The sequence below is a fragment of the Lynx rufus genome, unplaced genomic scaffold (assembly GCF_022079265.1).
Source record: "Lynx rufus isolate CCGP_SWC_20201006 ecotype Redwood Valley unplaced genomic scaffold, mLynRuf1.p SCAF_3, whole genome shotgun sequence".
NCBI lineage: Eukaryota > Metazoa > Chordata > Mammalia > Carnivora > Felidae > Lynx > Lynx rufus.
The window spans coordinates 58,782,679-58,806,405 of NW_025814845.1; the positions used below are offsets into that span (position 1 = coordinate 58,782,679).

The 23,727-nt window shown below is 42.4% G+C and overlaps 1 protein-coding gene across 1 annotated transcript in view; it reads right to left on the minus strand.

The window, feature by feature from the left end:
- The window catches only part of SCARB2 (scavenger receptor class B member 2), a 76,743-nt gene that overhangs the window by 40,265 nt on the left and 12,751 nt on the right, over positions 1-23,727 (minus strand). Inside the window, exon 2 of the mRNA XM_047091155.1 lies at positions 14,149-14,306. Coding sequence (XP_046947111.1) covers positions 14,149-14,306 — 158 coding nt within the window. The remainder of the gene's footprint in view (positions 1-14,148; positions 14,307-23,727) is intronic.

Genomic DNA, 23,727 nt, shown 5'->3' on the forward strand with positions numbered 1-23,727 from the left:
TCCCAAAATATTTTCCAATTTTTCAATTCATAGATCAGTTTGAATTTCAATTTCTTTTCCAAAGCCTTTTTATTCCTGGCTTGAATTCAGTTCAAAATTCATTTGACAAAATAAGTGCCCAAGACTTAGGACATTAGAGGAGTTCACTCCTGTTTTTGGTATGCAGTTCAGTCTGGTTCAGGTTCATGCCCCCAGATGAGGTATTAGAAAGCTCACAGAAAGGGCCTGGAGCCAGGGCATCACTAGGGTAAGGAGGGTGTGAGGCACTTGCCTTGTGTACAAAATGAAAGAGGTGCCAGAACACTCAGTACTGAAGGTAAATCATATTGCAATGCATTTTGAAAAATCAAAATTAATGCAGAAACATCCACGATGAACAAACCGTCAAACTTCTAAATAAAAACAGGACCTGACACTTTGTTCATCCAATGGTTTATGCTAGTCCTGGCCCCGCCTGGTTCATAGTAGATGTTCACAAAATTCCTGTGTCTATTGTTTCTCTCCCTCTGCTGCTTACCTTTTCTTCTTCCTGTTCTATTTAGGACTAGGCTGTCTGACCCAGTAGCCATGTGTCTGCTAAGCCGTAGAACTGTGGCTTATCGAAACTGAGATGTGTTGTAAGGGTAAAATACACATTAGATTTCAAAAACAGCACAAAAAAAGGAGTGTAAAATAATCTCCTTAGTTTTTTGATATTGATTACCTGTTTTTATTTAAAAAAAATTTTTTTTTTCAACGTTTTTTATTTATTTTTGGGACAGAGAGACAGAGCATGAACGGGCGAGGGGCAGAGAGAGAGGGAGACACAGAATCGGAAACAGGCTCCAGGCTCTGAGCCATCAGCCCAGAGCCCGACGCGGGGCTCGCACTCACGGACCGCGAGATCGTGACCTGGCTGAAGTCGGACGCTTAACCGACTGCGCCACCCAGGCGCCCCTGATTACCTGTTTTTAAATGATGCTATTTTATTTATTTTTATTTTTTATTTTTTTAAGTTTACTTCTTTAATTTTGAGGGAGAGAGACAGAGACAGAGCGTTGGGAGGGGCAAAGAGAGAGGGAGAGAGAGAGAGCTCCAAGCAGGCTCTATGCTGTCAGGGCAGAGCCTGACGTGGGGCTCAATCTCAGGAACCGTGAGATCTTGACCTGAGCCAAGATGAAGAGCCAGATGCTTAACTGACTGAGCCACCCAGGTGCCCCTAAATAATAGTTCTTTAATACAATGGGTAAAATAAAAAATACTCAGATTAATTACACCTGTTTCTTTTTCGCTTTTTTTTTTTGATGTGGCTACTGGAAAAAAATCTTAATTATATATGTGATTCACATTGTATTTCTATGGGACAGGGCTAATCTATAAGAGTTTATAATTCTGACAAAGGTACAAAGGCTACCCACCACCTCCTCCGAGGCCTTTCCTGACCACAACCGGCCTTTTCTGAACACTGGTGGAGCTGGCTGTCTGTACCAGGTCTTTGTAAACTGCTTAGTGACATCATTTAGATTACGAAGGAATTCTCTTGATGCTTCAGGTACTCCAAGCAAGCTAATGAAACTTGTATCCCTCACTTTCCAGAATTTAAAATAAAAATAGACAAGTAAATAACAAGCAAACATATACACATATATGCATCAAAACAGATATCTTTGCTCTTCATCATTAAGCACGAAGCTATGTGCAATAGATAAATATCTGACCCTGCGTAGCTCCTCAAAGGGTTTAACCACACGATTTCATCTGATTCCATTCAGTCCTTACAGCAAGCCCGTGGTACAGACAGAGAAAATATTTTGGCTCCACTTTTAGAGATGTGGAAACAAAGGGCACAGATGGGCATCAGAAGAGTCAGAATTTGGGGCGCCTGGGTGGCGCAGTCGGTTAAGCGTCCGACTTCAGCCAGGTCACGATCTCGCAGTCCGTGAGTTCGAGCCCCGCGTCGGGCTCTGGGCTGATGGCTCAGAGCCTGGAGCCTGTTTCCCATTCTGTGTCTCCCTCTCTCTGCCCCTCCCCCGTTCATGCTCTGTCTCTCTCTGTCCCAAAAATAAATAAACGTTGAAAAAAAAAAATTAAAAAAAAAAAAAAGAAGAGTCAGAATTTGAAGCTAAGTTCTAAATCACACACAGTGCTCTTCCACTGTATCACATGGCCTCCCTCAACAGGTGCTTCATAAACGTCCACAGAATGAAACCTGCAGACTCTGGTTGTCTGACACTCATTCATTTCCTTTTCTTCTGCTCGGAGCCCCGTTTTCCTTCCTCTCCTGCACTGGGTGGTGGTGTGGGACCCAAGCTGGACCAGTTCCATTCCCTAGGCCTCTGATCCTGAGCACAAAGCCTTAAGATGTGAAACACATTTGGGGCACCTAGATGGCTCAGTTGGTTAAGCATCCAACTCTTGGTTTCGGCTCAGGTCATGATCTCACAGTTTTGTGGGTTTGAGCCCCACATTGGACTCTGTGCTGGCAGTGGGGGGGGGCAGTCCCTCAAAATAAATAAACTTAAAAAAAAAAGATGCAAAACACAGTAGAAAGATGGCTTCCTCTTGCTGTGGTGCACACATGATGAGCCATGCACTCCTGTGATGTGGACCTTTAAAGCTGTCCTCTCTTCCCAGCTGCTCCTTGGAATCTGTAACCCACTTTATAGCCTTCAAATAAATCCCCTTTCATTTAAATTAGCCAGAGATAGCTTGTCTTGCTTATAACCAAAGACCTTTATATAGAAATCACAACCCAGTTCTTTGACAGAGATTCAGACAAACTAGCCCAGGACTCCCCAGCAAGTGTGGGAACCAGGTGTGGAATCCTGGTCACCTGAATCCACGTCCAAGGTTCTCCTTGATTCTACACATAAGTTAACGCAAAGTGACTTGTTAGAGCTGGAGGAGGACATTTCAAGGCAAACCCCTGCCTGCACCAAGGTTTCTGCCTGAAGAGAGGGGCACCCCTCCCCACTGGTGAGTCCCAGAGCCTCCCTGTAGTGAGGGTGAAGGGAACAGCCTTTTCTAGGCATAGTTCTTGGTATTTGCGGCCCAGGACCCCGCGGTGGCCTCGCTGACCACTAAGGAACCAGAAATAGAAAAAGTGTCCCCAGGGTGAAAACCAACTTGCCCTCAAACTTGCCCTCAAAGAAAGCTAGGCCAAGGAGCCAAGAGCTGGGACCCAACCCAGGTGCAGAAGCCCAGGGATCAACTTTGCCAAGCTTTCTGACTAATGATGAAAACTGATAACCTTGCTAAGGCTTTTAACGTTTTTTTCACTGAACCCAGATGTCATGAACTAGAGGCCTGAATAATTCCAAGCCTGCTTCACTTACATTGGCTTGTGTTTACTGACTCTGGAGATGACTTTTTAAGTGTTTTCTTTATCGTTTAGCCCATAAGAACCTAGTGTTTTAAAAGGAAATCGATCGTGGAGGCTCCAATCACTTGAAGCACTATAACTTGACTTGTTTTCTCAATAAATTTCAAAAGTTCAAAGCAAGGATTACCAAACTATAAAAATACTTCATTCCCTTGGCAGGCGCCAAGGGGCCACATCAGGTCACTCACAGCTAGCCACATGACTTCCCACAGCCACCAGTCGCCCTGAGGCATGACTGACATATGGCCTGTATTCTAACTGAAGGAACACGGTGCCACTGGCCATCAGAAGTGGTCTCCTGCTCTGCAGAGGCCAAGGAAAGGGATGGTGGGGGGGCCTCCCTGTCAAAATAGCAACTGATGGAGGAAACCCAAAATGTTTCCCCTCCCAAGCCCCCTGTCTTCTGGCAACCACAAGGAGGCCACAGTGCAAGGAGAGGGGCTTTAATAATAATAATAATACAAACAAGTCTGGTTACCCAAGTCTCCCCCACAGCTCATCAACGATAGTCAACTAGAAGCAGGGTGGTCTCCAGCTGAACAGCAGACTGAGAGCAAGAAGGGCTCGATTACTGCTCTACAGTGTCCAAGAAGACTGAAGAAACTTCCAGAAATAGAAGCAAGGGTTAAAAAAAAAATGGCAAAGCAAATCTTAGACCTAGACAATTAATTAAGGAACTGTACTTGAAAGTGCCTGATACGATCCGTGGTATATAGTGGATCTAATAAATCTTATCAATGTTGAAGGCCCCAGGACATCACAGGCTCATATGATGGCTTACTATTTTTTAATCACAGTGATGATGCTAGACATTAAGCAAAGGTTGAGTTATATGCCATGCACTATTTAATCAGGCAGGAAAATGCAAGATTGAATTTAGAGGTATTTCATATAAAAACATGTTTTCATTAAAACAGAGTTCTTACTTTTTTCTTTCAGTTTGTTTATTTGTTTCAAGAGGAAGAGAGACAGAGAGAGAGAGGGAGCAAGGAAGGGGCAGAGAGAGGGAGAGACAGAATCCCAAGCAGGCTCCACACTGTCCATGCTGAGCCCGAATTCACAAACTGTGAGATCATGACCTGAGCTGAGATCAAGAGTCAGACACTTAAACAACTGAGCCACCCAGACACCCCCAGAGTTCCTACTTTATAAAACAAAAAAGTTTTGGGGCGCCTGGGTGGCTCAGTCGGTTGAGCATCCGACTTCGGCTCAGGTCATGATCTCACGGTCCGTGAGTTCGAGCCCCGCGTCGGGCTCTGTGCTGACTGCTCAGAGCCTGGAACCTGTTTCAGATTCTGTGCCTCCCTCTCTCTCTGACCCTCCCCTGTTCATGCTCTGTCTCTCTCTCAAAAATAAATAAACACTAAAAAAATTAAAACAACAACAACAAACAAACAAAAAAGTTTTTAAACCCCTGAACAATTAAACATAATCTCACCAATCACAGAAGATAAACAATAGCCCAGGATAAGGAAATCAAAAGGAATACCTTTAATAAGCTGGAAAATTAACATCTATGCAGTATCTAATTTCTTGGAGATGCTGTATAAACTAGATACATACAATACTGTCATATAATCCTTATCTTTCACCCATTGGGTTCTTCACTCATACACTGCTCTTTGTTGAGAATTACTGTCAGCAGTGACTGAGCACATCAGGTGAAGTATGGGTAAACAGATGACTGCCAGGCTGTGCATTCAACCTTGGCTTCCTCAGTTACTAGCTCTGTGACTTAGAACTTACTGCTTCTGTGCCTCAGTTTCCTCATCTGTAAAATGGAGATAAAAACATGCCTTCCTTAAAAGGTTGTTGGGAGCATTAAGTCCACATAAACTTGTAATCTGGTTAGAATACTGCCTGGTACATACTGAGTGCTTAGGAAGCATTAGTTACTAATACCATGTACAAGCGGGCTTACAAGAAGCTCTTGCGATGGACAGATGTGAAGATCTGGTTTCTGTTTGCAAAGAAATCCACGGTACAGCATGGGAGGACAAGACTGCTGTTCCAACGTTACCTCCCATGTGGAAAGTGCTCTGAAGTGGACCCGAGGCTCTAGCCAGACACCCAAAGGAGGGAAGGAGGGCACCGGAAGGGGAGTCCTGAGGTTGTCATCATGCGGCAGCTGGTTCTGGAAGGGGGAGGCTTCCCCTAGGCGGGAGAGTGGGGGGAATTCCAAATAGAGGCAGAGAGAGCGAGGGCAGGCAGCACAGCATGAATGCATTGGATGTGTTTCCTACATGGAGAAGTGAGCAAAACTGTGGTCATGCGGAAGAGGACACATTACAAGAGGAGATTTAGAAAGAGCGGCCTGCAGCTCTGGGCCAGCTGAGCTGAACAGCTGTGTCACGGGAGAAGTGAATCACAGAGTGGATGTGCCTCCCAAGGAAGAAAGGGCAGAGGAGGGGAAGCTGCCCAAAGGAGGGGTGCCACCGGGGTTCAGGACCACTTGCCTCCAGATGTGCCACTCTGGCATGCTGATTATTTTGCCCTGAAAACAATCAAGGCCCAAATGACTCAGGAAGAAGCTTTGACCTTTCCCTGACTGCCTAAAAGAATTTAGGTAGAGAACCTGCTCCTGGAAGAGAGCTATCACCACACATTCACACTGGAATATGAACTAGACATGACAGGGAGAAATCTGGCAAGGCCTGTTAGATCAGAGTCCTCTATATCCCATTGTTTCTGAGTGGTCCTGCAGACATTTGTTTACCAAAAATTTACTCTTTTTCATCTTCCTGCAAATTGTTTTCCTTCCTTTTGAAGTCGCAGACTCCCAACCGATTCTCCTCAGTTCTGAATGACATATATATCTCATTTTGCCTGGCTGTCTTTGGAATCTCATGCTTACATGCACCCTCGTAGGTACATAGTTAAATTTGACTCTCCTGATAATCTTTATCTTGTGTCAATTTAATTCTTAGACCAGCTAGAAGAACCTCGAAGGGCAGAAGAATATTTTCCATCCCCAGCAGTACTGAGCAGCTCCTGTATTTAAGTTCCTGTTACCACTGCCCTGTCAACTAAGTGAAAGATTAAAAACCTAGAGCCAAAAGCAGAATCCTGAGAAAGAGCTGGGGGTGAGCGGGGAGAACACAGTCTGCATTTGTTGGGGGCTGTGCAGAAAACAACTTCACTTCTAAAGATGGAAATGGTCCCCCATCCTTGAAGTGTTACCCCAACCCACCTGGTTCATGCAGGCCAGTCACCCAGGACTGCCATGTGCATTTAAAACTCACAAGGACCTGGACATCAAGGTAAGAAAGTGGGGAGCAGGAGGGATCATTTTCTATTTTTCTTACTTTCAAACAGTTCAAGGATTTTTTTTTTTAAACTAATTTATCTAAAGCCACTTCTGTTTCTATCTTGGAACAAACAAAAAAGGTGATATCAGAGAAGAGCTTGAGTCAGGTTTAGAAAAAGAGATAAGTATTCTCTTATAATGAGACAATAACCCTGGCATTTCTGAGTTTTCTATCAGCTCTTTAATATTAAAAAAAAGTATATAGCTGGTCTTGAAGATGAGTAAAGAACCAAAGGGCTAATAAGACACAATTAGAAAGTTTAAACAAAGTTCCTACCTTTGCTAAATTGTAAGGAAGGAACTGATCAGATTCCTAAGAATTTAAATGTAAAACAAGAGAAGTACAAGAAAATAGACTTGAATATCAAACCTTTGAAGGGAACAGGACTTTTTAAGCTCAGAAATGACAGCAAAGTTCAGAAAATAGATTTGACTACACATAAATTTAAAAATTAAAAAGGCACACAATAGAAAAACAGTTGCCACAAATGTGACGACGAGTTAATATCATTATTAAAAGTGGCACGAACACACCGGAACCCAGATAGGCAGCAGACAAAAGATAAGAGCTAAGAGTGTGGAAATACAATTTGCTGGCAAACATGGGGAGAATAGTCAACCCATGTGGTAACCAAAAGATGAAATGAGAGCTCATCTACACATCCAAGACAAAGGAAATGGTTAAGTAAAGTGCAATAATATATTCCCTCTAGCTCCTGAAGATTACCATCATTAAAATGTTTTTGTGTAAAGACTGAACCCAACATGGTGAGTTAACAAATGCTTGACTGTTCTACTCTAAGGAAACCCTATTAAATCAGATTGATTTAGGAGCTTGTTTTGCAGAAGTTGACTCATTACCAATAAGAGTAGCTGAGACTGGAGGAAATGGGGAAGAATTCTTGTGGTTGGGCCAAAGGGATCAGGAGTGAACGAAAGTAACCTCTGTGATGGCACACCCCAAGATCTCCCCTCCACACACTTACCATGCTTCCTCTGCCATTTAGTGAACATGTATCCCAATGAGGAGACAACGATTCCTGAATGTGCACACATGCTCCAAAAGGAAGAAAGACACCTCCCTTCACCCTATTTCCAACCAGCATATTCTATTCAAGTATATACCCCATGACGTTCTGACCCCACATCCTTAAATACATGCAACCACAACCCTTTGGGGAGGGGGATTTGAGACCTGCCCTCCCCTTGACTCTTCATTTGGATGCCTCTCCGATAAACCCTTTCCTTGCTGCTCATTCCAAGTATCAGTGACTGGCTTTCCTGCATGTTGGGCACATGGACTTGGGTTGAATTACAAGACAAAGACATAATATGGGGAAATACCTATAAGGTAATATTAAGTGAGTAGAATATACATATTATGTATATGTTGATGCATATCATACATAGATATATAGAATTTGATAACCATGCAAAAGTAAAACTCACCCATGGAAAAATGGCTGAGAAGATACCCAGTAAAATAGAAGCACTGGTTATCTCTGAGATAGTGAAAACATGGATGGTAGCAGTTTGTCTTACTTTACTTCATTTTCAAGTTTATCTTTACTGCTTATATATGTTATTTTTATAATAATGTGAAACCAAATAAAGGTAACCTAATTTAAAATAAAGTCGGGAGTCCAGAAGAGGGAGCTCACACACCCTACCAACTTGCCCTCGGTAGCAGATGGAAACCAAAAATATTTCTTGTCCAGCAATGAGCTCGGCCAGTAAGAAAATACAAGTCAGCAATAAGAAACCATCATGACCCTGAACTCTCATTTTCCCTCCAACGGACGTCCTTTCAAAACAGCCCCTCCCAATTCCTACTTTTCTCTATAAAGTAACTTTCCTCTGTTTTGAACTCAAGACTTGCCTATGGTTTGCTATAGCTGCATGTCCTGAACTGCAATTCCTCTGCTATTCCTGAATAAACCCATTTTATAACTGGTTGTTTTACTTTTAGGGTCAACAATATAAAATACAGATTATGCTTTTAAAGGTAATGCTGCATATGATATTGTATAGATTGATTATTTTATAATCCAGTACTACTTAATGGTCAAGGAATAACTAAAAACAAAACAACACTTATGAGATATTTATCCCTAATGTCTCTTCCTTTACTATTAAAGCAATAATATGAGCCTAAAAAAGAAATTAATCCAAACCGCAAAACCAAGAAACTCAAATAGGAGATATTTAGCGGGATATTGTAAATTTAGCAAGTGTGTCTTAGGAATATGAAAGTTCATTGAAAGAGCCTTTGGACAAGTTAATTTTTCTTTTTAATTTTCAATGTGTTCATTAGTAGGCCAAAAAGAGAAATAAACCTGACAAAATGAAAAGAATCTCAAAAAGGCTGCAGAAGTCAGTGAATATCATACACTGGATACACATTTTAGGCAAATATGTCGGTAAGCAACAGAACCATGAGGCAGATTAGCTCCTTGCTGACAGGTCTGTTTCGGGGCTGCTCAACCCACGCTTTATACCCATGTAAATAACGCACTACATTCCTTAAACCAGACTGACTGGTTTTTATCTACTTCGCAGAACTGCCATCATCTTTTTCCAAAAACATGAATATTCTCGAGTCATCCATAAGTGAACCTCTGGGGAAACGTGCCGCTGTGAACCGTATGTCAAATTACTCAGGGCCTCCACAGCTCAGTGTGGCCTTGCCCTCGTCCTCTTCTGGGACATTTCCCACCACCGAGACCATTCCGCACTCACCTGCAGGACTGGAGGCCAGTGCGCCTTCCCCTTCCTGCCCCAGGCCCCTTCGCACACAATCAAGGCAGGTGACTCAGTTGGGAGGGAACCCATGGAACTATCAAGCACTGGGGCAGGAGTTACTGGAGTATTCTATCTTTCTTGTGTAAACAATAGCATAATTAAATCACAAGTGATAGAAATCAGATCCATTAGATGACTACAAAAGGCTCACTAGAAGAGCCATAAGTGCTACTAAAAAGCCATGTTTTTCTGCAAACTCCAGCTTACGACCCACTCAACCCTGAGAACACCCAGCAGTTTGCACGGCACATGCGAGCATCTGTTCCTAAACCAAGCCATTCATTTCCAAGACCCTGTTCCTCTTTCTTCAACGTTTATTTATTTTTGGGACAGAGAGAGACAGAGCATGAACGGGGGAGGGGTAGAGAGAGAGGGAGACACAGAATCGGAAACAGGCTCCAGGCTCTGAGCCATCAGCCCAGAGCCCGACGCGGGGCTCGAACTCACGGACCGCGAGATCGTGACCTGGCTGAAGTCGGACGCTTAACCGACTGCGCCACCCAGGTGCCCCCTGTTCCTCTTTCTTGAACCTATCCTTGCCTCCTGGGCTTCCATGATTAAGTCCTGTGGTCCCAGCTGAGCTACCTGCATTCTGTGGATTTGAACAATTTCTCCTCTTGCGTCCTAAGGATTTAAGCCATGGCTGAGGATGTTCCATTCACTTGTTTCACAAATATTCACCAGGCACGGGATTTTCTGAGAGGAAAGACTTGGTTTCTGCCCCTCCTGGAGCTTTCAGTACATTGGGAAGAAAGACAAATATGTAACCAATTGTTAAAATGCATTTAGTCACTTTGTAACCGACACATATACCAGGGAGAGCTCATCCATAGTCTCAGGAAGCAGCACCAAAGAGCTGAGAGAAGTGGTAGGGAATTCATTCTTGACTGAGGGAACTGCACATAATGGCACAGCAGTGTGTCTGGGCACTCACAAACAACCGGAATACAGTTAGAACTGTGCTGTCCAATATGGTAGCCTCCAGCCACATGTGGCTGTTACACACTCAAAACGTGGCTAGTCCAAGATTAGATGTGCTACACATTACAAAGACTTAACATGGGGGGAAAGAAAAGAATATAAATGATCTCATTAATAATTCTGGATATTGATTACATGTTGAAATGACACCGTTTGGGATCGCATTGGGGTAAATGAAATATTAAAATTAATTTCACCCTTTTAAAATGTGACTGCTAGAAAATTTTCTATTACCTATGTGGCCTATAGTAAATTTCTGCTGGACAGCTCTGGTTAGAGTATAAAATCCGAGGTTGAGAGTGACAAAACATTAAGTTAAAATTAAAACACAACAAAGAAGCTAGACATACACAAGGAGCCAGATTGCTCAGGCCTGATACCTCATACAGGAAGAGTCACTAGGACCCTGACTGAGTAGGGAAGGGAAGGGAATGTCAGGCTTTCCTTTGGGAAATCACTTCGGCAGTGGAATGGAAAAGCGACCAGGGCAGGGAGAAAAACCAGAGGAAGGCAAACTCAGGAGCAAATATGAAACAATCAATGAGTGACCAACCTGCCTTCCAAACTACTGGATCTGCTCTCAGGGTTCTTGATCTTCCCTGTGGCGGTCTGGTAAAGTCTATTGACCCTTTCTCAGATAAATGTTTTTACATACAGAGAACAAAATTCTCGGGATCACAAAGGAAACCAATTGCTGAAAATGCAGGTATCATTTAAAAAATCTGTGATATGGTAACATACCATGCTTCTTTATTGATACTTTAAATAAGATGCAGCAGCAAGTCTAACAATTACTGTAATTTTGAAGTATTTATGAAAATGAACGGTATCTTGAGCAACAGCTATCATGAGACGCAATAATATCTGTGTTTCCGTTCCTGATGAAGCCATGGGTACTGCTTACGCCACTGTGGTTTGTTGCCTACATTTATACTCAAAGGAAATTCTAAATTTTAGTGAGGGGTTAGTGAAAATAAATTATAATTTTTTTCCTACCCAAGTCACAGACCACTTTGAATTCTATCCATGGACCCCTTAGGAATCTGTGCATCCTGGGTTACGAACCCCCCTATAAGATGTTCCTGAGCTTTTCTCACGAGTAATTCTTGGTCCCTCTAAAATGGGAACATGGGGGTGCCTGGGTGGTTCAGTGGGTTAAGCGTCCAACTCTTGGCTTCGGCTCAGGTCATGATCTCACAGTTCGTGAGTTCAAGCCCCTCACCCGGCTCTGCGCTGTGACAGCACAGAGCCTGCTTGGGATTCTCTTTCTCTCTTTCTCTCTCTCTCTGCCCCTCTTGCTCTCTCTCTCTCTCTCTCAAAATAAATAACCTTAAAAAAAAAATAAAATGGGAACATGGAGGGAGTATGGTAACAATCAGAGACTGTTTTACTTCTAGGATTTATTTGTCCCATGACCACACTTACAACAGCATATTAAGCTAGCAGACACAAGGCCCAGAAGACATTTTAATGGAGTATTGGGTTTCTTTGGGTGCAGTGTGATGAGAATGCATGTCTTTTTCTCAGATGAGGATAATGAGCATAGGAACAGGTCCAGGAGACCCAGAGAGAAAATCGTTAGGATTTTCTTTAGTTCTCAGGTGAGTTCATTCTTACATGGAGGCAGTTTCCCCCCCCCGACCTGAAAAAAATTGGTGAAAAAATAAAAAAGCAAAAAGACAAATACTGAATGGTTCCATTCATATGAGGCATCTAAGGCAGTGAAATTCATAGAAACAAAGTTGAATGGTGGTTCCTAGGGATTGGGACACAGGGGGAGGGGAGTTATTTAAAGGGTACAGAGTTCCAGTTTTGCAAGACGAAAAGTTTGAGAGATTTGTTGCACAACAGTATAAAAATATACGCAACTCTACTGAACTGCACACTTATGATGCATTTATATTATTTTCTTTTAATCACAATAAAAAATGGTGAAAATTGCAAAACGATAAAACAGATAAACAGGACACTCAGATCCTATCTCTAGCACAACTGCCAATTATCCCCAGGCAGGACAGCCTGAAACACGACCTGCTCTACCCAGTACACCGTTTCTTTAGGTATTAAACCCATACAAAAAAATTTTTAAAGTGAAGACCCAAGTATTTATTTAAGATTCCTCTTTAAAAATTTTATTTAATTAATTAATTAATTAATTAATTAATTTAAAAGAGAGACAGAGCGCATGCACGTGTGAGAGGGGGAGAGGGGCAGAGGGAGAGGGAGAGGGAGACAGAGAAATTTAAGCACACTCCACACTCCGCGCAGAAACCAACTCCGGGCTTGATCTCATGACCATGAGATCACGACCGGAGCCCAAATCAAGAGTCAGATGCTTAACCTACAGAACCACCCAGGTGCCCATCCTCCTTTTTTTTCTTAACTTAAAATTCCTTTATATGACAAGTTCATCGTCATCGTTACAAATCAGGATATTGATTTATACAGACTAAGACAATCCGCAAAGACTAATAATCATATCAAACACTTACTTAGCACTAATTATGTGCTAGGCATTAATCTAAACACTTTAACAATACTGACTCATTGGCTCATTTAACCCTGATAACAATCTTGTGGTGGATGTCCTATTTTTATCTCCAGATGAGGAAAACGAGGTGCAAAACACTAGTAAGTAAGTGGCTGCTGTGAGTCAAAACAGGCATTCGACTCCAGAGCTAGACTATGAGCACCTGAGGCAGGGACCAAGATTTTTATCTCTGAATTCTTGCACAGGGAGTAGCACTGATTCATAATACAAATTAGTCAGCAACCATTTATTGAGCAATAGATTACAACAGAATTTTGAGGCATTTTTTTTTACCATTTAGCAGTTCTACACACAAAAAAAGATCTTGCTATCTGCTGCCTCTGTTATTTTAAAAATTTATTATTATTATTTTTTTTAGTAATTTCTACACCCAACATGCGGCTCTAACTCATAACCCTGAGATCAAGAGTCACATGCCCTACTTACTGAGCCAGCCAGGCACCCCCCTCTACTATTTTTTCTTAAATGTGGTAAGGAGAAACTTTGTTGGAAAGATTATTGAGGGGGGCGGGGACGTGGGGGAGAGGGGTATTGCAACAATAGGGAAAATGCTCTAACCCTAAGATCCCAGAGTACTTCCCCCTATTGACCTTCTAAAATATGATTAAAGTAGTTCTCCTACTTCCCCAGTGTTTGGAGCTCGTGGTCACTGCCAAAGACTCTAACCCACCCTGACAGTTGGTTATCTCATACCCAGGACCAGTGGGGAAAGGAATGAATAAGACACAAGAAAGGCCTGTCTACAGACCAACCATGAGTTCTAGAACCTGGTCTAAAATTGTACATGGGGGAGGGAGACAGACAAAGGCCTTAAAAGTCATCAAAGAGAATCAAGGGACAACCTTAAAAGGGTTGGGGATAGGGAATAGCTCTTCATGGCTCAATAACCACCTTCTGCCAGCTCAGGAAGAAGCATCTGCATTTCTAAACTAACAGGCTGAGAGTGGCCCTAGTCCATAAAGTCACTCTCTACTGAGGTGTCATAGTCATGTGCCAAATACCAGCAGCATTCAGACAAATTTAACCAAAACCTGCACTCCCCACCCAGCACACAGAGGAGGCTCGTGGGAAGAGATGTGGACTCAGGCCACAGTGGAGCCACTCCATATTTCTGGTTGGTATGGCAGGGATGTGGTCAGGACTCACCTGTAAGTATATGGCCCCACTTCTTCTAACCGGGGAGTCTCCCCTCTGAGGATCTCCTCTGGATTGGTGACATTGAAGAAATAGAACTGGGCATACACAGGCAGAGGGGGCTTCTTCCAGGAATCAAAGGTCTCGGAACCATTCCTTAATACAATATTCTGGGGAAGAAAACCAAAAGGAGATTGTGTGAGGCAGTTGGCTTTGAACATAGAGGCAGAGAGAGGGTCACTCCCTGCTCTGACCTCCTGGCTCACTTATTTTCATAGGCATTCAACTGTAGTCCCTTAGAAGGAGGGCCATGTCTTAGGTCAATATGAAGCCCACAGCCCTATGAAGCCATTAAAGGTCTTCAATAAATATTTGGGGCAAAGGAAAGGTGGTAGCCATAGCTCATAGGTAGAAATGGTGTTAGCAAAACCAAGGTCATAGGTTGAGTACCCAAAAGTCCTACTGACTTTATTATGAAGATTCCACTGACTATACACTGCTGTGGAAGGTAGCTTGCCCATATGGTACAACAAGGCAATAGGACCAAGAAGGCTGGATTTGGTTCTTTCAGGTGATATAGAACCGTACCCATTCTTACCATCTCCACCAGTAGGGGCTTTATGTGAATTTTCTCATTCAATCCCTAGCAAACCCCTGTTTTAAAGATTAGGAAGCTGAGCTTTACTGATGTTAACTGCTTAGAGTTTCTTATCTACAATCCTTCCTGCATTTCCCACCCTTACCATGTGTTATGGGCCCCCTCCCAAATTCATATATTGAAATCCTAACACCTAGTATCTCAGAATGTGACTGCATTTGGAAATAGAGTCTTTAAAGAGAAATTTCAGGTTAAATGGGGTCATGAGGGTGGGCTGTAATCAATATAACTGATGTCCTTATAAGAAGAAGAGATTAGGACTAAATACAAAGGAGAGACCATGTGGAGATACAGGAAGAAGACAACACCTCCAAGTCAAGGAGAGAGGCCTCCAAAGAATCAACCTTACTGATGCCTTCATCTCAGACTTCTAGCACCCAGAACTGGGAGACAATGAACTTGTGCTGTTCAAGTCACCCAGTCTGTGGTATCTGTTACAGAAACCCTAGCAACCTAAAAAACCTTGGCTCCCTCTGGGAAGAGTAGTCTTCTCCACCCTATTGACTTCAGGCTTGGCCAAGTGACTTGATTTGACCAATGAAATGTGGGTGGGATGGGAATACCCAAATAAGCTAAGCCCCTAAAAAGCATGGCAAGTTTCCACTAACCACCTTTGCCAAGAGAAAAGCATGCTTCAGGTAGTTGTTGATCCTTCACCTAAAATGGTGATGTGTTGACCAGACATGAAACCTGGAGTCCAGCCCAGTTCAGCTGGGCCAGCCAACCTCAAACTACAGCCATGGGGCACACCAAGAGTGTGAAATAAATGTCACTGTTACAAGACACTGAGATTTGAAAATTGTCTGTTATGGAGCACTGCAACAGAAGCCTGATTAATACAGTGGCCAAGGTTAAGAGACAGAAACCTACTGCTAGTAGGTTGAGGTCCTAACAGTCCTCAACTTGTTAATGGAGGAAAATCAGCATTTTTTACAGTAAAAAGTATTGAAGTACACAAGAAAGATAAAGGGACAGACTGAGAATAAACAACCTGAAATATGAACAGTCATTAACTCTTGAATGTTGGGAATCTGGATCACTGTTATTTTCTCCTTGATGAATTTTGGTATTTTCCAAATTTTTTATAACCACTAAGAAATTGATATTGAAAACAATTTTTAAAGAAGATCAAAAGAGGAAAATGAGATCAAATGACACAGACAATGCAAGGCCAGCAGTGAAACAATAAGACTAGACTGCAAGAGAAGCATTCTCTGAGGTCACCTCTGGCAGTGAGGCTTTGAGTGACAACAGACAAAGGGACTGGCTTCAAAACATGTTAGATACCACATGCTAAAATGTACTGTGACACAGCACACAAAAGAATGTCAATTTTAGTTTTTTATTTTATTTTTAAAATTTTTATTATTTAAAAGAAAAAATTTAATGTTCATTTATTTTTGAGAGAGACAGAGACAGAGCATGAGTGGGGGAGGGGCAGAGAGAGAGGGAGACACAGAATCGGAAGCAGGCTCCAGGCTCCGAGCTGTCAGCACAGAGCCTGATGCGGAGCTGAACGCACAAACCGCGAGATCATGACCTGAGCCCAAGTCTAACGCTTAACCGACTGAGCCACCCAGGCACCCCCAGAATGACAAATTTTATTAGTCCAGGCCACAATTTAATAGAAGGAATGTTGCAAGGAAACTTAGTTATATTGCTCTATTATAAATAGAAAATATCTTGTGGCGCTTGGGTGGCTCAGTCGGTTCACTGTCCAATTCTTGGTATCGGCTCAGGTCATGATCTCATGGTGTGTGAGTTGGAGCCCTGCATTGGGCTCTACACGGACAGTGCAGAGCCTGCTTGGGATTCTCTCTGTTCTCTCTCTCTGTCCCTCCCCTGCTCCTGGTCTCTCCCTCTCAAAAAAAAAAAAAAAAAAAAAAAGAAAAATCTCAATTATCTCTGCAGGACAAAACAAAGTGGCTCTAGGATAAATGAATGCATTAAACCTAAGTTCATCAAAGCAAAGCTGGTGATCTGGAGGGCTGAAAGTAAATGTACATCCGTGAGTTGGCCATGCCATGGAACGGGAGATTATTTGTGGTTTGGCATCCATTGAAAATGTCTAATCATCAGATTTCTACTCAAACAACACATTATTGAAATATTTTTGGCCTTTACTACCAGTACTGATTTGCTGAGAAGAGATCAGCTTGATGAGACAGAAAAATTTAAAGACAAACCATGAAACTCCTATCCTCCAACTTCCCGGATTCAGCTCGGACTCTCCTTGGAGAAGCCCTCGCCACCTGCCCTGAATGCACTGATCTTCCTCTGCCCAGCACCTGAGCAGCTGAATCAGTCACTTCAGGCAATTTTTTAAAACGCTTGTGGTCTTTTATCTTATCTCCTAAACCGGAGTCCTAGTTATCTGAAGAGTCAGGCTCAGAGAGCAAGAGAACACCAGAACTGAAAAGGGTGCTGAGGTCGAGAAGAGGTGACATGGGGGTTCTGGAAGGGTAAAGGGGTGTGCGGAAGCTCATTCAGCTCCTTAATGTCAGAGCTAGGTCTGGAATCCCGGGTGGCTCTTCTCTACCTTCCAACCCTACTTCTGCGTATAACATTAAAAAAAAACAAAAATAAAATAACAACTGTTATAAATATACTACCCATTTTCGTTATACAAGATATACGGTAGAGTTTCTCCACCATAAAGTACACATATAGCTTCCAGAAACAGCTTAGTAACATGAATTCAACCTACCCAAAACTAATATGTTAACTACGAGAAATCTAACATACAAACAATTTATTTCTCTTCTAGAGGATAGATATTTAAGTTGTCTGGCTTCATTAAATAAGGACCTCTTTTTCTTGCCCATAAATTTCCAGAATAGGGCAAGGCAATAATGTCCTCTCCTCTGTGAATTCCTTGAGTAATACCCCTTTCACTGGATGGATCATCTCTTTCTTTGAACCCCAAAACACATTACATAGGAATTTCATAGGAAAAAAGGGGCCAGGTCAGAAAACATCTTGTAAAAACTGAAGTTAACAGGAATCAACATGAAGCAGGCCATATCAGCAAGCAAAAATGGGAAGGGAAGTGTGTCTATTCAATACGGTCATGTACGAAGTTAACTGTTAGCTTTTTAAAATAGAAGGTGCTAACCTACAAAAATGGGTCCTTTTCTCCCCCTTTAGTCTTCCCCACAGTGTCTAGAACAGTGCAGTTCTTGAAGAAACATTAGTTCAATCAACAAAATATAGTTCTAGAAAACTTAGGCACCAGCTTCCATCATCTTTACTTATAAAAGGCTAGGTGAGAAGAACTTGCTAGGAGGCAATCAGAGGGGTGCAGAAGGGGTGGAGAGGGGTGCAGAGGGGTACCAGGAGGCAATTGCCCGTATTTGACAAGCGGTCAAATGCAAAGTCACAAGTGTTACAAGTGCCAAGCCTCGTAACAGCAGCTCTCTAGCTACAAATCTGCCCTGAATGCACTGATCTTCCTCTGCCCAGCACCTGAGCAGCTGAATCAGTCACTTCAGGCAATTTTTTAAGAGTATACCAGAGGAGTGGTTGTCACATTCAGATACCAGAAAGCAATAGTGTTGTTAGAATCACATAATCATGAGAGATCTAATCCCTATCAGTTTGTGTATCTTCTCAGTAATCCAGTACCCTAAAGAGCTAAGTACAGCCAGTTCCTTTTGTGGGTGGAAAGAAAAAAAATCTGTGTCCTTCCATGACCCCTCTTTCCTAAAACCTATTTAAACCAGTGCTATACCCATGGCGGTTCTTGGAAAGGATAGAACTATGAATGCAAGTCCTCAAAACACTATGTATGTGCTAGGCATGGTCAGAGATATCCATCAACACAGATATGGTTTCTGCATGCCAGGAGCTTGGCCTCCACTTAGGGGAGTATTGACACACACATGCAACTTAACCGACAGCATGAAGTAGCACGTGATACATGGCCAGTGACTATACCAGACAACAGTCTCGCGAGTGTTCACATAGTGGATTCTATGACCTGAGATGGAGAAAGGCAGTCCTTAAAATGAGCCGGGGAGAAAAAATAAAAATTTAGCAAGCAGAGGGAGGTCATAGACACCTTATGGACAGCCAGAGTTGATTCAACTATCTTTCCTCCCTGCCTGTTCCGTGTCCATCTCTCCTGGAATCCTCCGCTTAATCAGAAAGATAGTGAATGTGGAGAATGAGAAAATAAAACATACAGAGAGGGGACAGTGTTAGGTGTGACTGCATATGGTTTTATAAGGAGTAGAGAGACTCATTTAGAGGTAGGTTGGGGTCATAGGAGCCTAGATTTCATCTGATATACAATGGGGAGCCATGGAAGATTTCTGAGCTGCAGAGCATTATCGAGAGCCAGGCACAATATTGCCCTTTATTTCATGTAATCTCCCTTAATAACCTACAAAGTGAAAATCATTTCCCCTGTTTTTACACTTCTGGAGACCAAAGCTCAAAGGTTAGGGGAATGCCTAAGGTTTGCTAGTAGGAGGTGGAGTCAGCCTCCCACCCTAGGACTCACTCTAAACCTGAGCTCCTGGTAACGTTGAATTTTACCAGAGCCTAGTGCTCCTGGAAAGCAGTAAATGGTCCAGGAACCTACCCCCCTTTTGTGTTCCAAGAAATGGCTTCCTGCAAAGAAACACTCTTCCATAGGACTTAGCTAAGATTCCCCTCACTGTTTATCCCTAGAAAAGGCCAGACTCAGACCCTCCACATTCCCAGTTTTTGCCTCATTATTGATTAGTTGAATCACAGATTCCCACTGATCAATAGGAACAAAATGCCTATTAATGTACAGCATGCTGACTATGGCTAATAATACTTTATTGTATGCTTGAAATTTGCTAAGAGAATAGATCTCAAGTGTTCTCACCACACACACACACACACACACACACACACACATACTGAGGTGATAGGATATGTTAATTAGTATTATAATAATCATTTCACAATGCATACATTATTCAAAACATCATGTAGTACACCTTAAATGTATACAGTTAAAATTTCTTGAGTATAGTTGACACACAATGTTACATTAGTTTCAGGTGTACAACATAGTGATTCAATAAGTTTATACATAATGCTATCTTTACAAGTGTAGCTACTATCTGTCACCATACAACACTATTACAATATCACTGACTATCTTCCCTCTGCTTTTTATTGCCATGATTTTTTCCCATGGCTTATTCATTCCTAACTGGAAGTCAGTATTTCCCACTCCCCTTCACTCATTTTGCTTTCTAACACCAAATACAAAAATCAACTCAGAATGGATTAAAGACCTTAATTGTGAGACCTAAAACCATATAAATCTTAGAAGAGAACACAGGCAACAATTTCTCTGACATCAGCCAAAGCAACATTTTTTTTTCTAGATATGTCTCCTCAGGCAAGGGGAACAAAAGCAAAAATAAACTACTGAGACTACACCAAGATTAAAAGCTTCTGCACAGCTAAGGAAACCGCAATAGAACAAAAAAGGCAACCTACTGAATAGGAGAAGAGATTTGCAAGATATCTGATAGGAGGTTAGTATCCAAAATATATAAACAATTTACACAACTTACACAACTCATACTTGTCATGGTTTACTTGTCAACCATACCTCAATAAAGGTGAGGAAAAAATGCTTGTGAACCAAATTTGGTTAAGTTTCTCTCCTTCCCAGCCTTGTTACTCTCCTTCTCAGATGGGAAAAGATCTCCCAAACGCACATCTCCTGCCTCCTACTGCACTAGTCCTTTCAAATAGTCTTTCTTTACCTAGGCTGCATTTGTTTTTTAATGTGGCAATAATTATTGGGCCATGCTGCCTATTTTGCGTTGACACAGGCAAGAGGTGTTTTAGAAGGTTACATGGGCACAAATGGGAATGAGGGCTTGGCTAGGATGATTGTAAGGATTAAATGAGATTTCAGCAGAGAGCTTATCTCAGGCCACCTCAAAATGCTCAATGAATGGTAACTGTGATCCTGATTATTGCCATCTTGAGTGGGGATGGGAGGGTTCCACGTCTTGATTTAAAACAAAAAAGGAGGGGCACGTGGGTGGCTCAGTCAGTGAAGAGTCTGACTTGGGCTCAGGTCATGATCTCGCAGTTCGTGGGTTCGAGCCCCACGTCAGGCTCTGTGCTGTCGGCATGGAACCAACTTGGGATCCTCTGTCCCCCCCTCTCTGCCCCTCCCCTGCTTGAGTGTGCACTCTCTCAGAAATAAACATTTAAAAAATGAAAAAATGAAAAAAATAAAAAAAGTTTAACAAAAAAAGAATAAATTAATTAAAAAAGGAATCATGTCACTCCCATTAATCTGCTGAATGTTAAAAAATGAAAGAGAAAAGAAACCACGCAGGAAGTCTTTAGTCATGATCCTCTCTTCCAGCGCTATCTTTAATTCGGTTTAGGTTGAGACAACGAGGAATTAGCATAAAATCAGAAATAACCAAAATGTCAAACGGAAAAGAATGGTTTAGTAAATTATGATAATTCACAGGTTGGAGTAGAAAGCAACCATTAAAATTAGGAAGACTATACAGAAATAAGAAACATGCTCATGATCTATGCTAAACGGAAAAAGACAATGTGTGGACAAGACTAGCAGATAAAATTCAAACATGAAAATGTCAGTGCGGTAAAATACAGTTAATTTTAAAATTTCAATATTTTAATTACCGTCAAAATCTCAAAACATCCACACTAAACATCTAATCGCACACATCTCTATGGGATGGGATTACAAGGCGTCTTCCATTCTCTCTGTTACGTTTTTCTGCATTGGGATTTTTTACAACAGAAATAAAATACTTCTAGAAGCAGAAAAAATAATTATTCCCTTATTTTTTTTTTTAATGAAAATCTGAGAAACTCAGATTCTATAAAATGTCACTAATAGGCCCCAAAGGAAAGGAGGCGTGGATCCACAGAGAACCTACTTCATCTAGCCTCTCCCTCTGTCCTTGCAAAACAAAGGCGAAGCTGATGCCTCATCAGCTGTGGTCAGGGCTCCCACAAAAGCTCCAAGAGCCGCCATCCCCCACGCTCAGCCTCACAGTGTTTCTTTCCCTATTATTGCCAGGATGGCTGATTTAGCACACTGTATTCCTTGCTAACTTATCCTGACAAGCACCCAGTGTGTGAAGACTTTCAGAGTGAGAAAGGGCTTGTGATCTCACTTATTTATTAAAGAAAAGAAAATCACCTCAGAATTATGAACTTCAAAAGAGCCAGCATGAATTGACACATGGGTTAACTCCCTGAGTTTATCTTCTTTGGTTTGCATCCAGCTCTTAGGCAACCAAAAATCCAAAGACAAGAAGAAGAGTTTCCAGAAAGGAGGGCACAATCCTTTCCAGAAAAGAGGGTAAAACTGGCTGTTTTTATAACAGTCTGACTTGAACTTGTTCCTCCAAATCTCAAGTCGACTAAGGCAGTTTTGAGATAGAAATAAACATTTAGTACACGGGAGTCCTTAACTAAACAAAGCAAATACAAAGCCTAACAATGAAAGCGATCCTTGACAGCCTGCCAGACTCACGTTGATGGCAGATTCTGTTTCAACCTGGGGTTCTCCTCACCATCTGTGTCTTGCCTCCACCCCTATCGCCATCACACCCCCCCCCCCCCCCGGCCACTCTCAGCTGAGTCCACACTCAAGCCAGGTCTCATGCCACCTTTAATTCCTTTCAAATCATGCCCTCAAGAGTGTTGGCTTTTCCTGTACCTTTAACGTGTCTCTTTTTGTCCACTCCATTGCTAGGTGTGTGTCAAGGAATCCCTGCCAGTCCCACAGTGGGCTGCATGTTGTGTGTGTGTGTCTGTATACGCAGACCAAGTAGGGAAGGAGGAGGGAAATGCAAGAGCAGAGGGAAGTTCACACACACAGCTGCTCCAAAACAGTTGCGACTTTATCGTTACCTTCTTCATTTTTATCTTCTTCCCTGACATTCAGCTCGGGTACCATTACGATCATGGCCAGCTACTATTTACTGGATCTCTAGGAGTCAGGGGGCTGTGCTAGAGCTTTATGCCATCATCTAAGCCTTACGCTAACCCTGCAAGACAAGAATTCCCATTTTTCAGACAAGGAAATGGTGGCACTGGCTATCCCAAGTTCACGGAGCCAGTAAGTCAAGTCCAGGTCTGTGGGTCTGCAAAGCCCAGGGTTGTGTCACAAAGTACTTTAATTCATAGGTGATACATGCTGAAGGATTCAGGAACAAAGCATTGTGATGTCTGCAACTTATATCCAAATAATTTAAGAAAGAGTATATCAGAGAGAGATGTAGTAAATACGGCAAGATGTCAACAACTGATACACTGAAGTGAATCAAAATATGGCATGACACATACTCACTAAAATATTATTCATTGCTTATCTGAAATTGAAATTTGACTAGGCATCCTGTATTTTACCCAGCAGCCCTACCTCAGGGAGACAGTGAAACTATGGAGAGGCCCTCACGTAGACTCTGAGACGTTCCTGGGGAGTCAGGCCTTCCCTCTGGAGGAAAGGAAACTAGGGCAGCTGTGCGAAGTCATGTAAACTCTCGGGGCTGGAACAGACAGTGAGGGACTGAGGAAGGGGAAGCTGAGCTCCTTGTGTCCAGGTAGCTTCTCCACCGTTCATGCTAAGAGTCCCCCAAAAGCACCTCAACCTCCTGCTCTAGAATGGTCCAGACGGGGGCTTCATTTTGACCTTACGCTTCTAGTTTCTACACCAGATCCTCAGGGCATTCAACTGTATACTCCCGGGAGCTTGCTCTGCAAAGGAAGGACTCAGAAACCAACAAGTAATAACCTTAACCTCAAGCCTGGAGAATGTTTGGCACAAGAAGCCATTAATTCTGCCCAATGCAACAAACCAGTTCCCCTGAGGAGCCCTTTGCACAATTTAGACATAAAGCTGTGGCTTGGGAACAACTGCTCTTCCTCACTGACGATTT